Source organism: Leuciscus leuciscus (assembly GCF_965113295.1).
Source record: "Leuciscus leuciscus genome assembly, chromosome: 15".
Taxonomy (NCBI): Eukaryota; Metazoa; Chordata; class Actinopteri; order Cypriniformes; family Leuciscidae; genus Leuciscus; species Leuciscus leuciscus.
Window position 1 is genome coordinate 2,945,273 of NC_138739.1, and position 20,112 is coordinate 2,965,384.

The window sequence follows — 20,112 nt, forward strand, 5'->3', positions numbered from 1 at the left end:
TAATGTCGCTTTCGATGTTAAGTCACATGACCCAGAGCCCCGAATTTTTTTTTTTTTTACTAAAGCAGTAGGCGTATATGAAATCAGATGTATTACCTACCATCATTTAGTTGTTTTGTGTTATTTAAAATATTTATAATATATCTTTTTTTTTTCAATGCTCCCTCTGCCCCCCCGCAAACTCCGCGCCTGGTTTCCAAGCCTTTGAGCTTGGCTCTGGGTCATGTCTTTCTTGGTGAATGCATGAAGCTACTTCCTCTTGGGCAGTGTATTGCCACTGACAGCCTGGTGCATACCTGTAGGGGAATTTAACTCTGGTATTTCAGTAAACCATGGAGTTGAAGAGTTTTAGTGCTTGTCACAGCCAAATATCGACAAGCATCCCCTCAGCATGGCAGCGTGGGTATTTCATTCCCCAAAAGCATCTCAGGACGCAGTGCGAGTTCCGTTTCGAAAGGGAACGTCTCGGGTTACAACTGTAACCCTGGTTCCCTGAGAACAGGGAACGAGACACTGCGTCTTGTTGCATGCCTCCGGGCTGACAGCTCAGTCCCTTAGATGAAGAAGCGCCCTGTTTCCAGTTATAAGATGTCTTAAATTCATCTGTCAATCATATACCAAATCCTTCCAATGCACTATGTAAAAACTTCATGAGCTTTTTCATTGATAAAATCTCAAATCTTAGGCCCCAGATGATAACCACTTATAATGACCCTGTTGTTGTTATTCACCCATTAGCCTCTTGGGAGGCCTTCAATCCCATTTCTCTACAAACTCTTGACTGAAATGATTGCCACTCTAAAACCTTCCGTAGGCCCTGCTCTGTTATCTCTACTGCACAAATCTTTACTAAATGGCTCTGTTCCAGCATCCTTGAAATTTGCCTCTGTTACTCCTTTGCTCAAGAAGCCTTCCTTAGACACGTCTGTTTTAAAGGGTTAGTTCACCCAAAAATGAAAATTATGTCATTAATTACGGGCTTGGAACGACATGAGGGTGAGTCATTAATTACATCATTTTCATTTTTGGGTGAACTAACCCTTTAAATAACTTCAGACCTATTTCTTTGGCTGAACTAACCTTTAAGTCTCTTTGGTTAAAGCATTTACAAACAATGGTAGCTACACTGTAAAATAACCTAAACTAGCTGCCTAAATGTTTGTTGTGACTGACGATTCTCTGTGCAATCAGTTAAATATTTCCTCAACAATATAGCAACTACATAATGAAATAAAAGCAGGGTATTGTTTGCACCCAGATAAAAAAAGTTTGTGCAAAATTAGCTGATTATCATATTGACTTACTGTTTGTGTGCTGAACCTCAGGAGTTCCTGCATGAAGTTCATTAGATCTATGTATTTCTTTCTCCTCTTCTTCTCTTTGTCTTTCCTTTTTTTTCTGTTTTTCCCAGTCGTCTCGTTCTCTCTTCATCTCCTTTCGTATCTCTCTTTCATGGTCCTCTATGAATTGTCTTTCTTCCTCCATCGTCATCTTCACTCTCTTCATCTCTTCTTCATGTTTGAACTGAAGATCATCTCTCTCTCTGTGTCTTCTTTCTCTCTCTTGTTTTAGTTTCTGATAATATTCATTGCATGTTTCCTGTTCTATCTTTCTCCTTCTCTCATTCTCTTCTCTTCTCTTTCTCTCTTTATCACGATTCTGTCTTTCTTCCTCCATTATTACCTTCATTCTCTTGTTCTCTTGTTGAAGTATCTGATTATATTCATCTCTCACTTCCTGTTCTTTCTTGCTTCTTCTCTCATTATCTTCATCTCTTTTTTGTATTTCCTGTTGTTTCTGTCTCTCCCATTCCTCTCTTTCCCTCTTCATCTTTTCTTCATGTTTGTTCAATAGTTCCTCTCTCTCTTTGTTCAGTTGTTCCACTTTCTCCATAAGGATCTTCATCTGTTGTTCTTGTTTCTCTCTTTCCATCTCTCTGAACATCTTACATGAGTAGTAACTATCTCCGTTTGCTTTCACCATGTCGTCTATCTTCTGCAGTAAATCAGACACCTGTGTTCGGTTTCCAGGCTGATTATTATTGAACACATGGTATCTGTTTCCACACGTTTCAATGAGCTTCATCAAAGGACATCCAGGTTTTCCCAAACACTGTTCAAGAGTTGTATTCTTAAGATCATCTCCTCTGGTGAAGAGCACCATTGTGTACATTAAAGAGTTTTTACCGAATGTCTCTTGTATGATCTTCACTGCTGTTGCTTCTTCTTGAGTGAATCGTTGTCCTAAATTGAGAACAATGATGAACACATGTGGTCCGGGCAGGATCATGGGGATGCAGTTGCTTATTTCTCTCTGGATCTCCTCATTAGTCAGATCAGTATCAAACAGTCCTGGAGTGTCGATCACAGTAACGTGTCGGCCGTTGATTTCAGCTCTTTCTCTCTGACACTCTTTAGTGACTGATTGTTGAGATGTTTCTGCTGTAAACGCGTCTCTTCTTAAGATGGTGTTTCCAGTTGAACTCTTCCCAACTCCAGTTTTTCCCAGCAGCACAATCCTCAGATCATCTTCTCTTTCTCTGGAATCTAAAGATAGATCAAATTAAAATGTAAAACAATATATTAAACTTCAAGTGAAGATTGTTCATCATCCAGGTCATCAGACAATATTGTGTATAATTTATACTTAAGCATCACGTGCTAATCATAGTATTTCTTCTGAACTCTGCATGCAATGTTAATGTTTTGTCTCACAAATCTGAGTAGACTTTTACAATCATAAAGTGTTTAATCCATACAGATTTTCTGATCATTACCTTTTGACTGAAACCACGTCTCTAATGAATGGATTTTTGTCTTCATTTCTTCAAATGTCTGCAGTTTTTCCATCTGTACATCCAACAATGTCTCTGTAGAGAAATAAACACCATTATTTGCCTCAACCATCTGCTCTAGTTTCTCCATTAACATGGACACTTCTGAGTCAGGGCCAATGAAATGATGTCGTCCTCCAAAACTCTCAATGACAGACTGTGTTTCTTCATTTAGTTCTGCTGTCCTGTCTTCTGAATTCTGGTTTATGAGGATCATGGTGTGTTTGTTGATTCTTGAGCTGAATATCTTCTGGATTTTGTCCATTTCTGCTCTGTCTTCATTATTAAGTGGAGCATCAGGAATGATGAGGATGAACACATGAACTCCAGGATCACAGAGAGACACACAGCGGAGCGTCTGACGCATCACTTCCTCCTCTGAGATCTGAATGTTGAACAGAGCTGGAAGCTCCACCAGAGACACCAGACGTCCATGAAGCTCCACGTCTCTCCTCACACACCCTGAGCTGAGCTCTGATCTTCTGTCTCCCTGGTTCAGGATCAGGTTTGATATGAAGGATTTTAATCTTCTGTTACTCACACACAGAACCAGATTCAGCTTCACACCCTCTGGAACTGTGCCAAAGGAATAAACTAGGTTAACAATCTGTTTTTTATTTAAGTTAGATTAATTCTGCATTCACATCATGCCGGAATTACTGTAATCACGACTGCACTGTAGTTCACTAGTTCCCTTTCGTTCGGTCACTCCTACGTCACGTCGGTAGGAGTTACCAATGAATTGGGATCACGCAAGGGAGACTTCCGGTTCCTTTCGAATTGCCCTAGAGTGAAACTAAAACGAGCCAATGAACACTGGCATGCAGGATTTGCATTACGCGTATAAAGCGGAAGCATACACAAATCTGCCCTGCATGCCATGGCGCTTCTCCAGGTCCACCAGGCCAAGGTGCTCAGGTACCGATCCTGGGGTGCTCCAAGAGCTGCGTACGGGGACGGATCTCGCCCTCCGGGCGACGAAAGTCACCGCACGTTCCCTGGGCCGGGCGATGTCCACACTCGTGGTCCAGGAGTGACACCTGTGGCTCACCCTGGCCGATATGAGGGAGTCGGACAAGAGTAGGTTCCTGAACTCCCCCATTTCCCAGGGTGGCCTCTTCGGCGACGTGGTGGAGAGCTATGCCCAACATTTCTCCGCCGCCCAGAAGCAGTCGGAGGTCATCAAGCACATCATGCCCCGGAGACAGGCTGCTGCTGCCCAGTCTTCGCCGGCTGCTCCTCCAGCTGCTCGTCGCTGAGGGCGCCCTCCTGCCGCCGCCTGCTCAGCCTAAGCAGGAGCCTCCACCTCGGCAGCAGGGTGCCGGCTGCAAGAGAGCTGCCCAGCCCGCTCGGAGTTGGTCTAAACCCCCCGGCAAGAGGAGAGGGAAGCGACCCTGAAACGTGCGACTCAGAGGACGTGACTGCTGCTCTCCAGGAGTGCGTGTCTGCACCACTCCTTCCCCCGGAGGAGGGCCGGGTGGAGAATCCTTGGTTCCGTTTTGTTTCGGTACCCAAAACTTCAGTAAAAGAGCAGTTTCCACTTCCCCTGGGTCACACACAGCCAAGACTAGTAGTCAAGGACGACGCTCAATTGCCTCGCCGCTCTCCTTCCCCTTGCCCCCGCTGGGCCTTCCCTGCCGTCTGCCCCCTGGTAGAAGCAGGTTGGTGTTGCTCCGCACACCCAGACCCCACTCTCGGCCGCTGCAATGCCTCCGGAGTCGAGTCCCTGCCTTCCACCATGCTGCCCCACCCCAGGTACGCCGGTGGTCCGGGTGGGCTCGCTGGTACGGTTCTTCGAAGCCTGGCTAGCGCTTCCCAGGCCGTCTTGGTGGCTCACCCGTACCATCCGGCTCGGCTATGCAATTCAATTTGCCCGCCGGCCTCCCAAGTTCAGGGGCATCCGCTTCACCCATGTGCGGAGCTGCGATGCCTCTGTCCTGAGGAAAGAGATCGACGTCCTGCTGGCGAAGGACGCGATCGAGCCGGTCCCTCCAGCCGAGATGAGGTCAGGGTTTTACAGCCCTTTCTTCATTGTACCCAAGAAAGGCGGTGGGTTACGACCAATCCTGGACCTGCGAGTTTTGAATCGGGCCCTGCACAAGCTCCCGTTCAAAATGTTGACGCAGAAACGCATCTTCGAGTGCATCCGCCCCCAGGATTGGTTTGCAGCGATCGACCTGAAGGACGCGTACTTTCATGTCTCGATTCTTCCTCGATTCTTCCTCGACAGTGTGATTCGAGGGTTGAGCATATCAGTACAAGGTCCTACCCTTCGGGCTGGCCCTGTCACCCCGTGTCTTCACGAAAGTCACAGAGGCAGCCATTGTTCCCATGGGAGAACGTGGGCGTTCGCATTCTCAACTATCTCGACGACTGGCTCATAATAGCTCACTCGCGGGATCTGTTGTGCGAACACAGGGACATGGTGCTTCAGCATCTCAGTCAGCTGGGGCTTCAGGTGAACTGGGACAAGAGCAAACTCTGCCCCACGCAGAGGATCTCTTATCTCGGTATGGAGTTGGACTCGGTCGGTCAGACTGGAGCGCGTCCAGTCAGTGCTCAAATGTCTCAAGTCCTTTCAAGGCAGGTCAGCGGTCCCACTGAAACCGTTTCAGAGGCTCCTGGGGCATATGGCAGCTGCAGCCGCAGTAACGCTGCTTGGTCTGATCCATATGAGACCGCTTCAGCGCTGGCTTCACGATCGAGTCCCGAGATGGGCGTGGCAGAGCGGCATGTTCCGGGTGAACATCACCCCCTACTGTCGCCAAACCTTCAGCCCTTGGTCAGACCCTGCGTTTCTACGGGCCAGAGTGCCCTTAGTCCAGGTGTCCAGGTATGCTGTGGTTTTCACAGATGCTTCTGCCAACGGCTGGGGGGCCACGTACAACGGGCATGCAGTTTCGGAGGACTGCACCTTAGAGGGCTACTTCAACACAAGCATGTACTGGTCCGTATGGACAGCACTGCGACCGTTGCGTACATCAACCGCCAAGGTGGTCTACACTCCCGTCGTATGTCGCGACTCACCCGCCATCTCCTCCTATGGAGTCAGAAGCATCTGAGGTCGCTTCAAGCCATTCACATCCCTGGTGTGCTCAACGTGCAGCCAACGAGCTCTCACGGCAGCCGCCCCTTCCGGGAGAATGGCGACTTCATCCACAGGCGGTCCAGCTGATATCTGTTTGCATCTCCTGACACGACCCATTGCCAGTTGTTCTATTCCCTGTCGGAAGGAACCCTCTGCACGGATGCACTGGCACACAGCTGGCCCCAGGGCCTTCGCAAATATGCGTTTCCCCCAGTAAGCCTTCTCGCACAGACTCTGTGCAAGGTCAGGGAGGACGAGGAGCAGGTCCTGCTCGTTGTGCCGTATTTTTCCGGTTTGCAGAACTCATGCTCCTCGCAACAGCCCCTCCTTGGCCGATCCCTCTGAGGAAGGACCTTCTCTCTCTCTTCTAGGTGGCCTACCACAGGCTGTGGTAGACACCATCACTTCCGCTAGAGCACCCTCTACGAGGCACCTCTATGCGTCGAAGTGGAACCTGTTCGTCGGTTGGTGTTCTTCCCGCCGGAAGATCCCCGAACCTGCCCGATCAGTGTCGTCCTTTCCTTCCTGCAAGATGGGTTGGAGCGAAGGCTGTCTCCCTCCACCCTCAAAGTGTATTTTGCCGCAATAGCCACTCATCACGATGCAGTGAAAGTTAAGTCTTTGGGAAAGCACGACCTGGTCATCAGGTTCCTCGGGGGAGCCAGGAGGTTGAAACCCCCTCGTAATCCGCACCCCGTACCCTCTTGGGATCTAACTTTAGTGCACAGAGCACTCCAGAATCCCCTGAGCCCTTGCATGCAGTCGAATTGAATATCCTGTCAATGAAGACAGCTCTTCTGCTGGCTTTGGCTTCCATCAAGAGGGTAGGGAACCTGCAGGCATTTTGGGTCGACGAATCGTGCCTAGAGTTCGCGCCGGACTTCTCTCATGTTGTTCTTAGACCCCGGCCCGGATATGTGCCCAAGGTTCCTACCACTCCATTTAGAGATCAGGTAGTGAACCTGCAAGCGCTGCCCCCAGAGGAGGCAGACCAAGCCCTGGCTTTTCTCTGTCCCGTTCGCGCTCTGCGCTGCTACATTGACAGAACTCAAAGCTTTAGGACCTCAGACCAGCACTCGGTCTGTTACGGAGGCCAGGAGAAGGGGAAGGCTGTCTCCAAGCAGAGGTTAGCCCACTGGCTAGTGGTTGCTATCGTCCGGGCGTATGAGTCCCAGGACGTGCCTTGCCCACCTAGGTTGAGGGCACACTCTACTAGGACTGCCTCCTCCTGGGCGTTTGCTCAAGGCGCCTCGCTGACAGACATCTGCAGAGCTGCGGGCTGGGCGACACCTAACACGTTCGCTAGGTTTTATAGCCTTCGTGTAGAACCTGTTTCCTCCCGTGTACTCGCTACGGCCAGTAGCGCGAGGAATTAGGTTAGTGTCGGCTTGCTACGCCATTCTCGCCCCATGGGCCAGATACGTGCGTTATCCTGCTCCGTTGGTTACTACTCCTGGAAACAGCTAACCTCATGAGTTCCTCCTGTGGTGTGAGACACAGCATGTGTAGTGCTTGTGTGTAGGGGTGAACACAGGGCAGTGGGCACTTTTCCTACACTTAGTGGTTCGTGCTGATTTCGACGGCGGTCCGGCCACAGCGGGACTTGACCGTCGGCGCTTTCCTAGGAGGGCTAGGAAGACTTGGGAGGCTCAAAGCTGGGCGCGAGCCTGGGTCAGGGTCCCCGGGCAGGCGGCGGTCTGCGACAGCTCGACGAGCGCGAGCGCTGGCGTGCATCCCGGGCCTGGTGCTGTTGCTGAGCGGGAGGCGGAGTCGGACTCTGACATGTCGGACAAGGTGAGCCACAGGTGACGCTCGGTGACGGTGAGACAAGCCATGTTGCGGCCGATGGCCTGGGCGGCGGCTTTAGTAGCTCTGAGAACCAAGTCCGTCGCACTCCTCAAATCCGTCACACACTCCTTAGTTGGTCGAGCCTCGTCCAGAGAGCGGAGGAGGTTGGCCTGGTGGATCTGCAAAACAGCCATGGCGTGCAGTGCAGATGCGGCCTGACCGGCGGCAGCGTAGGCGCGGCTGATCAAGACTGACGTGGTCCAGCAGGCTTTGGTGGGCAGAGTTGACTTGGCGCGCCATCCAGCGGAGGGCAGACACAAATGCACTGCCACTGCTTCCTCAACCGGAGGAACGGAGAGATAACCCTTGTCCTTCGCGCTGTCGACTGCAGAGAGCGTGGAAGAGACAGTGGATCTCAGCCTGGCCGAGTACTGGGCTCCCCACGATTTGGAGAGCTCGTCGTGAAGCTCGGGAAGGAAGGGAGCGGGCCTAGAAACAGGTGCAGAGCGGCGTACTGAGAGAAAGCAGCCATCCAATCTGTTGGGCGTAGGCTCCTGGGGCGTGGTCCAGTCAAAGCCGAGGTCCTCGACGGCCTTCGAGAGAAGGCGGAGAAGCTCAGCGTCGACCGAGGCCCTCACGCTGGACTCCTGTGTCGACGGGGTGGGGTCAGCGATAGAGCCCGACCATTCCTCGCTTCCGGACGCCAGGAGAGAGCAGCTGTCCTCCTCCATAGCATCCCGCTCTGTCGTCTCGACCGCGGCGGGGCGCTGGCCATCGAGGAAAGAGACAGGACTCCGAGAAGGAGGCTCGCGGGGACGCCGTCGGCGAGTTCTCCTTCACCGAAGGTTCTGGTGGCCTTTGAGAGCGGCGCTTTTTACGGCGCGGCCCAACAGAAGGTATGGGAGAAGCAGTCTTGACGCGAAACAAGGCCTGTCGAGCCCGCAGGGTCGAGAGAGGCAGAGACTCGCATTCCTGGCAGCCGCCATCAGCGAGCGCGTGGTCCGCATGGTCCTTTCCCAGGCAGGAAGCGCAAAGCAAATGGCGGTCCCTGTCGCTGAGAACTGCTCTGCAGGAGCCTGACATGGTTGGCATTTAAAAATGCCTTTGCTCTTTTAGGAAACGTGTGTGTCGCAGCGGCGAACACACACGGAGCAGTGGAAAAGGATATGGGCGCCGGATAGCGCAGCAGGTCCTCGAAACTCGAGCTCGTCCCGCTGAAGGCTGTCCGACGGCGCGGCTTCTTTCCAGAGGTCCAGCAATGTGAAATCACTCGCTGAAGGAGACGAAATCATCATGCAACATCAGCGGTGGGTATTTATAGGCTTGTAGCCACACCCATTCTGGCGGGTCATGACGTAGCGCGGCTTCCCATTGGCGCTGGAGTCATGCCAAGATGCGCTGATAGGTTGCAGCAGTTGCTGCAGAGCAGCCAATAGGCGCGCAAGCAGTCTCACCTAGGTCTGCCTGCTGCAGCAAATGCGTTTTACATTTTGGAAAATTAAGTATCATTTTCTTGCTTCAGTATTCTCGAGTTTTTCCCTTAGCGTAAGCTAAACTTACGCAACACGAGAGTACTCTCGTAAGAGAACTAAATCTGACACTAAAATATATACAGTAAAGGTCAAAAGTTTGGAAACATTACGATTTTTTTATATTTTTGAAAGAAGTCTCTAATGCTTATCAAGGCTGCGTTTATTTGATCAAAAATAGTTTTCTATTTGAATATACTTTAAAAAATAATTTATTTCTGTGATGCAAAGCTGAATTTTCAGGATCATTACTCCAGTCTATCACATGATCCTTTAGAAATCATTCTAATATGCTGATTTATTATGAGTGTTGGAAACTGTGTATGAGTGTTGGAGTGTTCTGCTGCCTAATATATTTGACGAATAAAAGGTTAAAAAGAACTGCATTTATTCAAAATAAAAATCAATTTAACACATCCTTGCTGAATAAAAGTATTGATTTATTTCAAAAAAAAGGAAAAAATTACTGACCCCAAATTACTGACCAGTAGTGTATATTGTTGTTACAAAAATTTCTATTTTTAAAACATTTGCTTCTTTTTTTTTTTTATTCATCAGAGTATCCTAAAAAAGTATCACAGGTTCTGAAAAAATATTAAGCAGCAGAACTGTTTCCAACTTTGATAATGAATCATCATATTAGAATGATTTTTAAAGGATCATGTGATAGACTGGAGTAATGATCCTGAAAATTCAGCTTTGGATCACAGAAATAAATGATAATTTAAAGTATAATAAATTGAAAACCAATTATTTTAAATTGTATTAATATATCACAATATATATATAAAAAAAATCTCTATTTCTGATCAAATAAATGCAGGCTTAATGAGCAGAAGAAACTTCTTTCAAAAACATTAAAAATATTAATGTGTTCAAACTTTTGGCCTGTACTGTATAGGCTAAACTAAATAGAAATGTGTTCACAAAAGAAAAACTAAAGAAAAACTAACAAAAACAACTTAAATTTATAGCAAATATTAAAAACTATAATAAACCTTGGCATAGATAAAAGATTTGATGTGCATTGAAAAGTATATAAAAATGTATGTGAGATGTAGCCTTTTATATCAGTCATTAGTTTCTTCCTGGTGTTCAATGCCACTTTAAAACATTAATCTAAAAGGGCAGTAAAATAATAAACTAAATGAAGTAAACTATTGCCTTTTGGCTAATATTTCATAAATACTTCATAAATCATTGAGGAAACGTTGCTGCATATATTTGTGTCTAATTTGATTCTTACCTGAATTTGACGCCATTTCAACACCAACACCAACATCTTCAAATAAAAATCAAAAGAGAAACACTGACAGACAAGATCTGTGCCACGCCTGCAGAGGGAGGGCAAAAAGAGATTCTATATTTGTTTACTTTTGCGTCCATTTATTTTTACTTTTTTAAACCAGAAACTAAATACGGAAAATTCTTCTTTTTTTTTTTTTTTGATGACTAGGATAAGCAGATACAAACTCATCTTCATTATTCAAAATTTGTATTTCATTAAAAATATAAATTATATGTGACTTGTTTTTTTTGTTTTTGTTTTAATTATTTTATATATATATATATATATATATACACACACACACACACACACACATATATATATATATATATATATATATATATATATATATATAATCACACATATGCGCAGTAGCGGCTCCTGACCATAAAGGTGAGGCAGATTCTCTATCTTCTGATTAATAGTAATTTTTCATTCTAATCGCTGAACACCTGCAGACACACCTATGAAAGACGTTTAGTGACCTTGCGTAATTCAGCCAGAGTTCATTGTTGAATAGGCTCTAAGTCAGGGGTGTGAAACTCCTCCTGGAGGGTCAAAGAGTTAAGCTCTAACCTCCACCAGACATTCCTTTATCAGGTAGTCCTAAAGAGCTTGATTCGCTGTTTCAGGTGTGTTTTTAGTTGGTCCTGCCGCCCTCCAGACTTTGACCTCCCGGCTCTAAGTGCACACGCATAGAATGTTATATCTTATAAATGAAGCGTAGCGTCAGTTCTGGCAGGTCAAATTAGTCAAGCTCGCATCAGTGACTCTCTGCTGATCCACGTCTACCTATAGGACGCCTATCACTGTATACATATATAAGCTCCTTCAGTATTATCAGCAGCTATCGTGTTTCTCAGGAGCGAATTACCCTCCTATCCTAATGTATTCAAGTCCTACATAATGATTAACAGGTCATTATTTAATGTAAATAAACTTTGATTGATATTACCTAATGCAATTTTTTTAATTTACAAATGTTGTGAAAAAATTTAATTAGTCATTTTAAGCACTTCACACAGTATTCATGTTAAAGGGATATTTCACCGCTGGAAAGATTGTGTATTTAAATTGGGTCATTTATGTAGTAGAGATGTGAAATTACTTTAGAAGTTGGTGTCTTCTAGACTGAGAAAAGCCAGAAAATGTATTTTTGGCTCATGTGGATGAAAGACTACAACTAAGCCACGCCTACCGGTTACAGAGGGCAGTGTCGGGAGCAATGATATAGCTAGGCTACTAGTCGACTCGAAACTGAAAAGACGGCGTTTTATGGTGAGATCCCCCTATGGGCGGGTTGGAGACATGCAGGACGAGCTCCTCCTACTGGCTGGAGTCTCTCGCCTCTGGACACAAAAGCCTCTGATGATGATAAATGACAATTTTTGCATCATCGGAGGATTTTTTTCCAGACACACAATACAGAAATCTCTGGTCTCAGGGGGACATGAGGGAGGGAAGCACGAGAATACTACCGGGTTTATACTGATACAAAGCTTAATGCTAATCGGTCAAGTATCCCTTTAATTATGACAGCTTTTAAGAGAGTTTTAAAGCAAGTTTTTATTTACTTTGGATGTCATTGAATTATTTGTAACATGATTATTGTAATCTGAACATTATTCTGAAATTCTTTCACATATTTACTGATGACAAATATAACTGGTCTCTTGTCGTCTCTGCGTTGTGTTATGTCTCAATAAAGCTTGTGCTTTAAGAAATCTTCTCCCATCAGTTTATTCACTGAGAAAACATCGTGTAACAGAGTAAAACACATTTTTCACACTCTTCACCAATATAACACTTTTATTGGTATCAAATATATATATATATATGCTGTTGCTCATGATATATCACACATTTCATGGACAGTTAATTACAGAATTACAGAGCTATCAATCACACGACTTAGCACTGGCCTTACACACATGAACTGATAGTTGCAACAGGGCGTGCACAGAGAACCAGCCAGCCAATAGGAAACCCTGTTAACTCTTTTTCTATCCAATCATCTTTCAGTGTGATTATTTAACAGATCATTATTAGCAAGTTGAGACACACACACTATATAACTCTGTTACACAAACACATAAAAATTTTTATTCCTTATTCACACGGATCATGTGATGCTGTAAGTCTTTCATCAGTGAGATTCTGAACCGTAACCAAATAAAAAAAACATTTAACATTTATCAATAATCGTTCTGTTTGTAAAGAAATATACTCAGCACTGTTCATCATTAAAAGGTTTCCTCACAAAACAAGCTGCTCATGCAGAGCAAAACAAGTCCTGCATGTGTTGATCACAAATGCTACATATAAAACTATACAACTGCTTTCTACAGAAGGTTTCTGTGTACAGACGACAACGTTGTCAAAATGATCCCAGTTATCTCAGATCCGTGAAAACGACTAAACACGCTGTATTCTGCTGCCAGGCCAGTAGGTGGTGATGTCACTTTGTAAAGAAACACTATGAACCATTTAAACTGAACACGTAATACACATGATGTCATCATTTTCACAAATTCACTTTTTTTGTGTGAGAAAAGTTTGCATTTTCAAGCCCCCAAAACGCCATTGTTGTTTAAATGAACGGCCAAAATGCATACGTTTTCTGTTTTTAGTGCAAAACGATGTCATGTAAACAGCTTCTAAAACAGTAAAAATTCTATTTTTTTATTCTTAATTTTATGATTTCTAATCTAACCCTTTAAATACTTAAGCAGTAAAAAAAAAGAAAAAAAAAAAGAGTAAAATCTGACAAAACTTGACAAACTGTGATTGACCACCTCAATTGAATTGAATCTATTTTAGTTACCCATTACCCACCTATGGTTTTAGCCTGTCCTCAACATAACCTAAAGCTCTAACTGAAACTCTTATGACCAAGGCTACCAATACCAGTAAATGTACCAATACATTAGTGCAGCTGTGTAGTAAATACTGCACTGAGAGTTTGACTTTTAATACGGTCTTTTGTTCAATGTGACATTATTTTACCAGTTGGGTGTTTTGTTCCCATTAGAGATTAATTATTTTTCTAATAAAAACCCATTTAAAATAGATTTCCTGATGCTCAATCCAAAAGCAATCTAACGTTAACTAAAGGAGGACTGAAGGAGTTTTTTGTTATTGTGCATGATCCTACAGTAAACCAGTAGGCTTCTTCCCATCATATTTATAATTATTCATATTAATCTAGAAGGGATATACGTATGTGGGATTTGTTTTTCCTTTGGCAGCTGCCACAGCAAAATCAGCACTGTTACTTAAACACCCCTGGTTTTCATACGGATCTCACCCACCGGTGTACAATCTAACACTGAAGCTCTCAATATCTCATGACAGGATGATTAAAACAACTTTAAACAGTGTTGCCATTATAACTTATTAAAAGCAAGTTTGGGTGTAAAAGTTGTTAATTTAGAGTTAGAGGTTGAGCTCTAGTTAGCTATGTTTGAAATGTTTCAAATGTGAAGTCACCATTATGATGATCAGTGTTCCTGTTAGTAGTATGCGATAATGTTGTGGTAAGATTAGCACGTATTGCCTCCTGTTGTTTTCTGTGAATCATTGTGATACTGAGTGCAATCGCTAGAGGGCAGTAACACCTAGTAATCAGAGGACCTAGTGAGATTATGAGGAAGTTCCTACATTAGGAATGCTTACATAAAAGACAGATGTTTGGATTTAGCTTCTGTTTTTGTTCTTTTACATCTTACAACATCACAAACTGGGGACGAGGAAACCCTGCACTGCACAGTGAGCTGGTTTGCTTAGTGCTGGTTTGAATGGACTTAAGGATTCTTAAAGGCCTAAGTGCACATGGACTCTGATGTATAAGCTACTATGAACTCAGTCAAGAACTGGTAATGTAAATTGCATGTTCAATTAATTCTGAAACTGGTGGTTTGCACCCCAAAATAACTGAATTTGAATTAACTGAATAAAATTTTTGAATTAAATGATTTCTTTTTGTTGATAGGTTTTGTCATGCTAAGAATTTGCCCCAGAATTTGGAATTGAATATTTGAATTTCTGGGATATTTTTCCTATAAATGTGTATTTTCTTTGTTTTTTCTTGTTTTGTTGTTTTTTGTTGAACTTTTCATTTATGAACAGTTTCTATGAATTGAGCTTTGCTGTTTGCGTATTAATACTTCATCCACATATTAAGGGTTCCTACTTTTTTTCCTTTGCAAGGGTGTAACTTTGGTTTGAGAAGTGAAGGGGACACAAAATCGGGGAATATTTTTTCGATTTGAATCCAATTTCCTGCATTTACATACATTTAGGGACTATGGTGATACAAAATCCAAGAAATAATTAAGTTGATTATAATGATAAATTCTGCCAAAATGAATAGTAGTCTACTAAACTATGTATACCAAAAAGATGTCTTACTTTTTTATTGTTTAATAGGGACTGATTGCCAAGACTTGAGAGAATCATTTTATAAAGTCAAAAATGTTCACCATTAATGTTTTGTGTGTAAATAAAATTGAAATAACGTGAGACTCAATTTCCGCTGTAATGTAAAAACAACATAAAGACAGTATATTTTAAATAATTGTTTAATAGCATATTTTTATGAATGAAGGCCAGTATCACTGATTTTAATATAGCTACCGATGTCTCGATGAAAATAATTTTATACATTTATTAGGCTTCTAAAATATATAAACTTTTATTTTAAGTGAACTTTAAACAATCCTCACATAAACTCATAATAAATGTCATATTTACCTGTGCCCTTCCTGTCTAACAGGTACGAAATATACAGAAATTGAATTTGGTTATCAAATAGTCTGCGCTGCATAAATTATAAATTAAATATAGATTAATCCTTATTATATCACAAACGTTATTTAGTCAAGATCAGTGAGTAATTTGCTCTGTTCCCTTTGTTCTGTGGTTAACTTTACTGACAGACAGAATTAGTGGCTGCTGTCACTTTAAGATCTGCCGCTGCTGACGGAAATCTCACGCGTCTCATTCTCTAACTACTCTTTACTTTCATTTCATTTTATTGAACTAATTTAAGACTGTTCTTGTGAGGATACTCGACAAAACGGACATTTTGGCATAAATGTGTGTTTTATTGTTCGTTCAAGCGCGAAAGAGAACTGGATTCCGGTGCGTCAGGACATTCACAGACAGCGTCATACCTGCTCATGAGAACTTTCAGTGAGCTATTTTTAGTGTGGACACGACGTTCCTGGACACGCGCATCGGCACAGGCTCTCTGTTTCCTGCTCCTCTGTGGCGATAAAAAAAATCATAACAAATGAATTTGAAAGCGGGGGGTGGGGGGGGGCACAAGCGGATTTTTTAAAAGTGGGGGGGACATGTCCCCCCTGTCCCCATAGGAAATTACACCCATGATCCTTTGTATGGTTGACCGACTCAAAGGAGTTTAGTAGGTTTAATCGCCTGCTTGGCCTCCCAATTAATTAGGTCAATCCGTGACATTGTTTTGCTGTTACTTTCAGAATGTCTGTTAATCCCACCGATGCCTCTTGACATGTGGCTGCGTTTGTGCAACAACTACTTGCTAGTGATTAATTTGACGGGCGATGCTTGGCCAGACGTCCTCAGAAGTGCCACATTACTCCATAGTTTGGGAACGGAGGGACAGCGGATATTTTACACTATCAGAAACAGGTGAAGCGTATGCCTCTGCTGTCTGTGCACCAGAGAAACGTTTTACTTCAAAAGTCAATGTTGTTGAACGCTGTGCATTCAGAAAGCGAGCCTAATTTCCACATGAGACTTTTACGCAACATGTTTTGAAAACAAATCTGATTACATGATACGTGATCAACTACTGAAACGCTTGTTAACTAACAGTGTTAGAGAAAGGTTGTTACTGGAGTCAGACCTAACATTGGGACATACAGTCCAAACAAACATTATTCAGACACCAGATATAATGTTTTATAATTTTTTTTTACTAGTGTGATCAGGACACTATAGTTCATTTATGTAAGTGAGGAGAGCAAAATAAAGTAAACTGTGATATATTATACCCAATAATTCTTCATACAGTGACTACCAGTAAAATGTATAAATATTTGGGACGAAAAATTATTCCAACACTTTGAGCTGATCATGTTTTGCTGAAGTGTTTTGTCTTTAATTGCTAATGCTCTTTTTACACACAGACTGAACACAATGAAGCATTGCTTGGTGATTGGTTGAGCTAAACTGGTATTATCTAATTGTGTAGTTAAATTTAACAGCTGACAGATATTCAACATAATTCATGTGTGAGACAGTCTAACAGAAGGACGGACAAAACCAGTCAAATATCAGCTGAGTTCTGCTCATATTTTATTACCGTTTTCTAAACTATAGCGAATAAACTGTGATAATGTGAGAAATGTTGAAGGTGTCTGAATACATTTTGGTTTGACTGTATCTGTAACTCTTGCAACGCAGATGAAAGCTGATGCTAATCGAGCCAAAAAATGCATTTCAGACAGAGGTGTTTTGGACAAGGGAATTCCAGTACACTTTAAAACGCACAAAACTAGAAAAAAACAGCACCAGACACAAGCTGCGAAACTGATGCTCAAAGGGGGAAAAAGAGGCACTTGCATGCGTGTGGGCCATAGAAAAGTGTTGCACGTATTTGTGGAGCCGATGCAAATTTCGCAATTTTCCGCAAATTCGACCAATCAGTTTGGTCCGTCACTGCACGCGCATTATTTTCACACAGAAGGACGTCCTTATCAGAGAAAGCAGGCATGAGCGCAAATACATCACACTTACCTACAAATATCACTGCGAAAGACTGTGCAAAGCAATTCCCTAATGTTCTCCATGAAAGTGGAGGGAAACTATTTTGCACTGTGTGCAACATTGTCGTGGAACACAAAAGAAAATCCTCGCTTGACCGACACTTCTCTACAGCAAAACATGCCAGAAGGATGTCCGTGCAAGAGCCTACACGGCAAGTGACTATCACCGAAGCTGTTGCTCACAAATCCATCGCAAGCAGCGAAAGGAACAAGGTAAACAACAAAACTTCATAACGTTTGTAAAACTAGGTCTGTGGTGGTTTGCTTTTGTCAGTTGTCAGGCAGGCCTTGCGTGGGCACAGGTGATACTGCTAGTGAGTTTGAGAGGGGCAGTTAAAACTATTTTTCATGCTTTCACACGGTAGTTTCATCAATCATTTATCCAGTGTTTCCCCTACATAGACTTAGCCGTGGCAACAAAATGCTAAAAGTCTAAATATTTTACGGGGACAACATGATTTTTTTCTTAATTCACCCTTCGCAGGGAGCTTGATTGACAGGCGATCTAACCAATCATAAACCGCCATCCGCCATTTTGTGCGACAAAGCAGTCAGGAGATATAGGAGGATCTGAACTTGAAAAACGGAATGAACTGATGCCTTTCCACGGTTTAAAACAACATTCCTTCTTATGTTCATTCATGTTTATTTGATGCTATAAATGAACTAGAAGGAAGAGATGATCGGTTCACGAGCAGCTTTAACTGATGCTCGACAGCGATCTGTCAGACACATTTAAGAGCCACAAAATGGTATTTATCGTTTAAATTTCTTTTAAAAAATGACCAAATTTGAAAGGTGAGACTTTGTTTAATATGTTTAATATTAAAAGTAACCGAAAAGTAACCTGGTCTGTCCTGTCTGTCAGCGTGTTGTCAGTCTCCTCTCTGCTCCGCAATGTATTTTTCACTGCGTGAGAATATGGTGTGGCGTGAGAGCAGCGTAGCTTGTCGGACATAGCAACAATAACTAAGGGGGGCGGGTCTTTGCGAAGGGAAATTGACAAACTGATATCAGTATTCCTGCTGCTGCTCCTGAATAAAGAATAAAACATGACAGTAAAAGCTAAATTAGTTACATAACATAAATATAAGAGTTGTAAGGGTGAAGCATGAACTAATATTAATGTTACCAAGCAAGTGACCATATGTGTGGACAAGTAATGCAAGAATAAAGGAGGAGATAATAGTGATAGTGAGTGAAGACACTATCACTATTTTTTTTTAAAATGTTTTACACATCTCACTGGTGAGTTGTGCTATTTTTACAATTGGCCTGTTGGCAACCTCATTCAGTCCTTTGGGCGTACCTGGTGCCCATGGGCACCACACTGGTGACCCCTGCTTTAAACGGTGTTCTAAGCAGGGTCATTTTTAAAGTTTTGTACTGGTCAGTCTTTTAGAAACAAAATGGTTATCATTGTGCATTGGGCTGTACTGGAGACAGTAATTGTTTAATGTCATTAACAAATATGCATGTTCTGTTTACTCTTTGTCTCCTAAGATATGTGAAGACTGGGTTGCCACATGCACTGCCTTGAATATCCCACTCTCCAAAAGTGACCACCCAGCAATGAGGAAGTTTCTTTTTGAAAATGTAACGAATGGAGGAGCCATTCCTGGATTTCACCAGCTGCAAGAAAAATACCTAGGCAATGTTTACCTGAAAGAAAAGGAGGCACTCAGAAAACGTTTAGCCAAAAAGCCTGTTGCAGTCATATTTGATGAGACTCCAGATGTAGAGGGGAGATGTGTTCTAAACATTCTCATTGCACCCTTGGAAAAGGATGAATCTGGGAGAATACTGGCCTACTTGGCAGACACCGTCTTCCTAGAGCAGTGCAGCCACTCAACTGTCTCAGTGTCTGTGGTCAAGTGTCTGCAGGAATATGACATAGCAAATGAGGATGTCATTGTTTTTGACACCGACAATGCAGCCTACATGAAGAAAGCATATACAGCTGCTTTGCAGTCTTTATTCCCAGACTCACTGCACGTTACGTGCATGGCCCACATAATGAACCTCATCGGTGATGCCTTCCGCAGACCTTTTGACCAGCTAAATGCATTCATGCTCAGCTTTTCACAGATGTTTTACCATGCTGGCTCTCGGAAAAGAAGATACCTCCAGTTCATGTCAGGAAAACATCCTACCAGACAAAAGGCAACCATGGCTCCAAATCCCTGTGTTACACGGTGGAACTCCTGGTTCAGTGCGGTGCAATACCACTCAGAGCACTTTAAACTCTACAAGGAGTTCATAGAGATGGAAATAAAGGTAAGACTCTTCCTCCTTTCAGTACAAATTCTCACAATGATAACAAGTTTCCAATTCATCCCAGTTTAGACTAGCATTTGCCCTAATAAACATGTTAAAGTTTTTGCAGATGGTTGCGTGCTTTTGGATTTGCTTATGTAAATTGTGTTGAAGCAGGACTAAATTCTGTTTTAATTCTATTCACAGGTGTGTGGCAGCAGTGCACCGCAGTCTGTGGAGAGACTCCATGAGATGCTACAGAATGAAGACATGGCTCAGTGTCTCCAGGTTCAGCTCAGCATCATGGCAGATAAGTGTGAACGTATTCTACAGCTACTTGACATCTTTCAGAGCAGGAAACCTATAACCACCAAGGTTTTTGACTACTTCGAGGATCTACAGATGAACTTTACTGCAAACAAGGAGTTACAGTATGAATCCTGTGCTGAGCACTTTTAAGGGCTTGATGTCCATCATGCCGCCAAAACACACATCCTCAACTTAGTGCATCTAGCGTACAG

The 20,112-nt window shown here is 43.3% G+C and overlaps 2 protein-coding genes across 5 annotated transcripts in view; one reads left to right on the forward strand and one right to left on the reverse strand.

Moving 5' to 3' along the window:
• LOC309475951 (uncharacterized protein) overlaps positions 1-20,112 on the forward strand; it is a 237,897-nt gene that overhangs the window by 87,666 nt on the left and 130,119 nt on the right. The window lies entirely within an intron of this gene.
• Positions 1,064-20,112, reverse strand: part of LOC309475976 (GTPase IMAP family member 8-like) — a 45,232-nt gene continuing 26,183 nt past the window's right edge. Inside the window, exons 1-2 of one of the 4 annotated variants that reach the window (XM_082139019.1) lie at positions 2,777-3,428; positions 1,197-2,546 (exon numbers count right to left, since the gene is read on the reverse strand). In XM_082139019.1, the coding sequence (XP_081995145.1) occupies positions 1,291-2,546; positions 2,777-3,200 (1,680 nt within the window). In that variant the 5' untranslated portion in view covers positions 3,201-3,428 and the 3' untranslated portion in view covers positions 1,197-1,290. Of the gene's footprint in view, positions 2,547-2,776; positions 3,429-20,112 lie in introns of those variants that run through there. The other 3 variants (XM_082139017.1, XM_082139015.1, XM_082139016.1) reach the window with 3 other exon arrangements.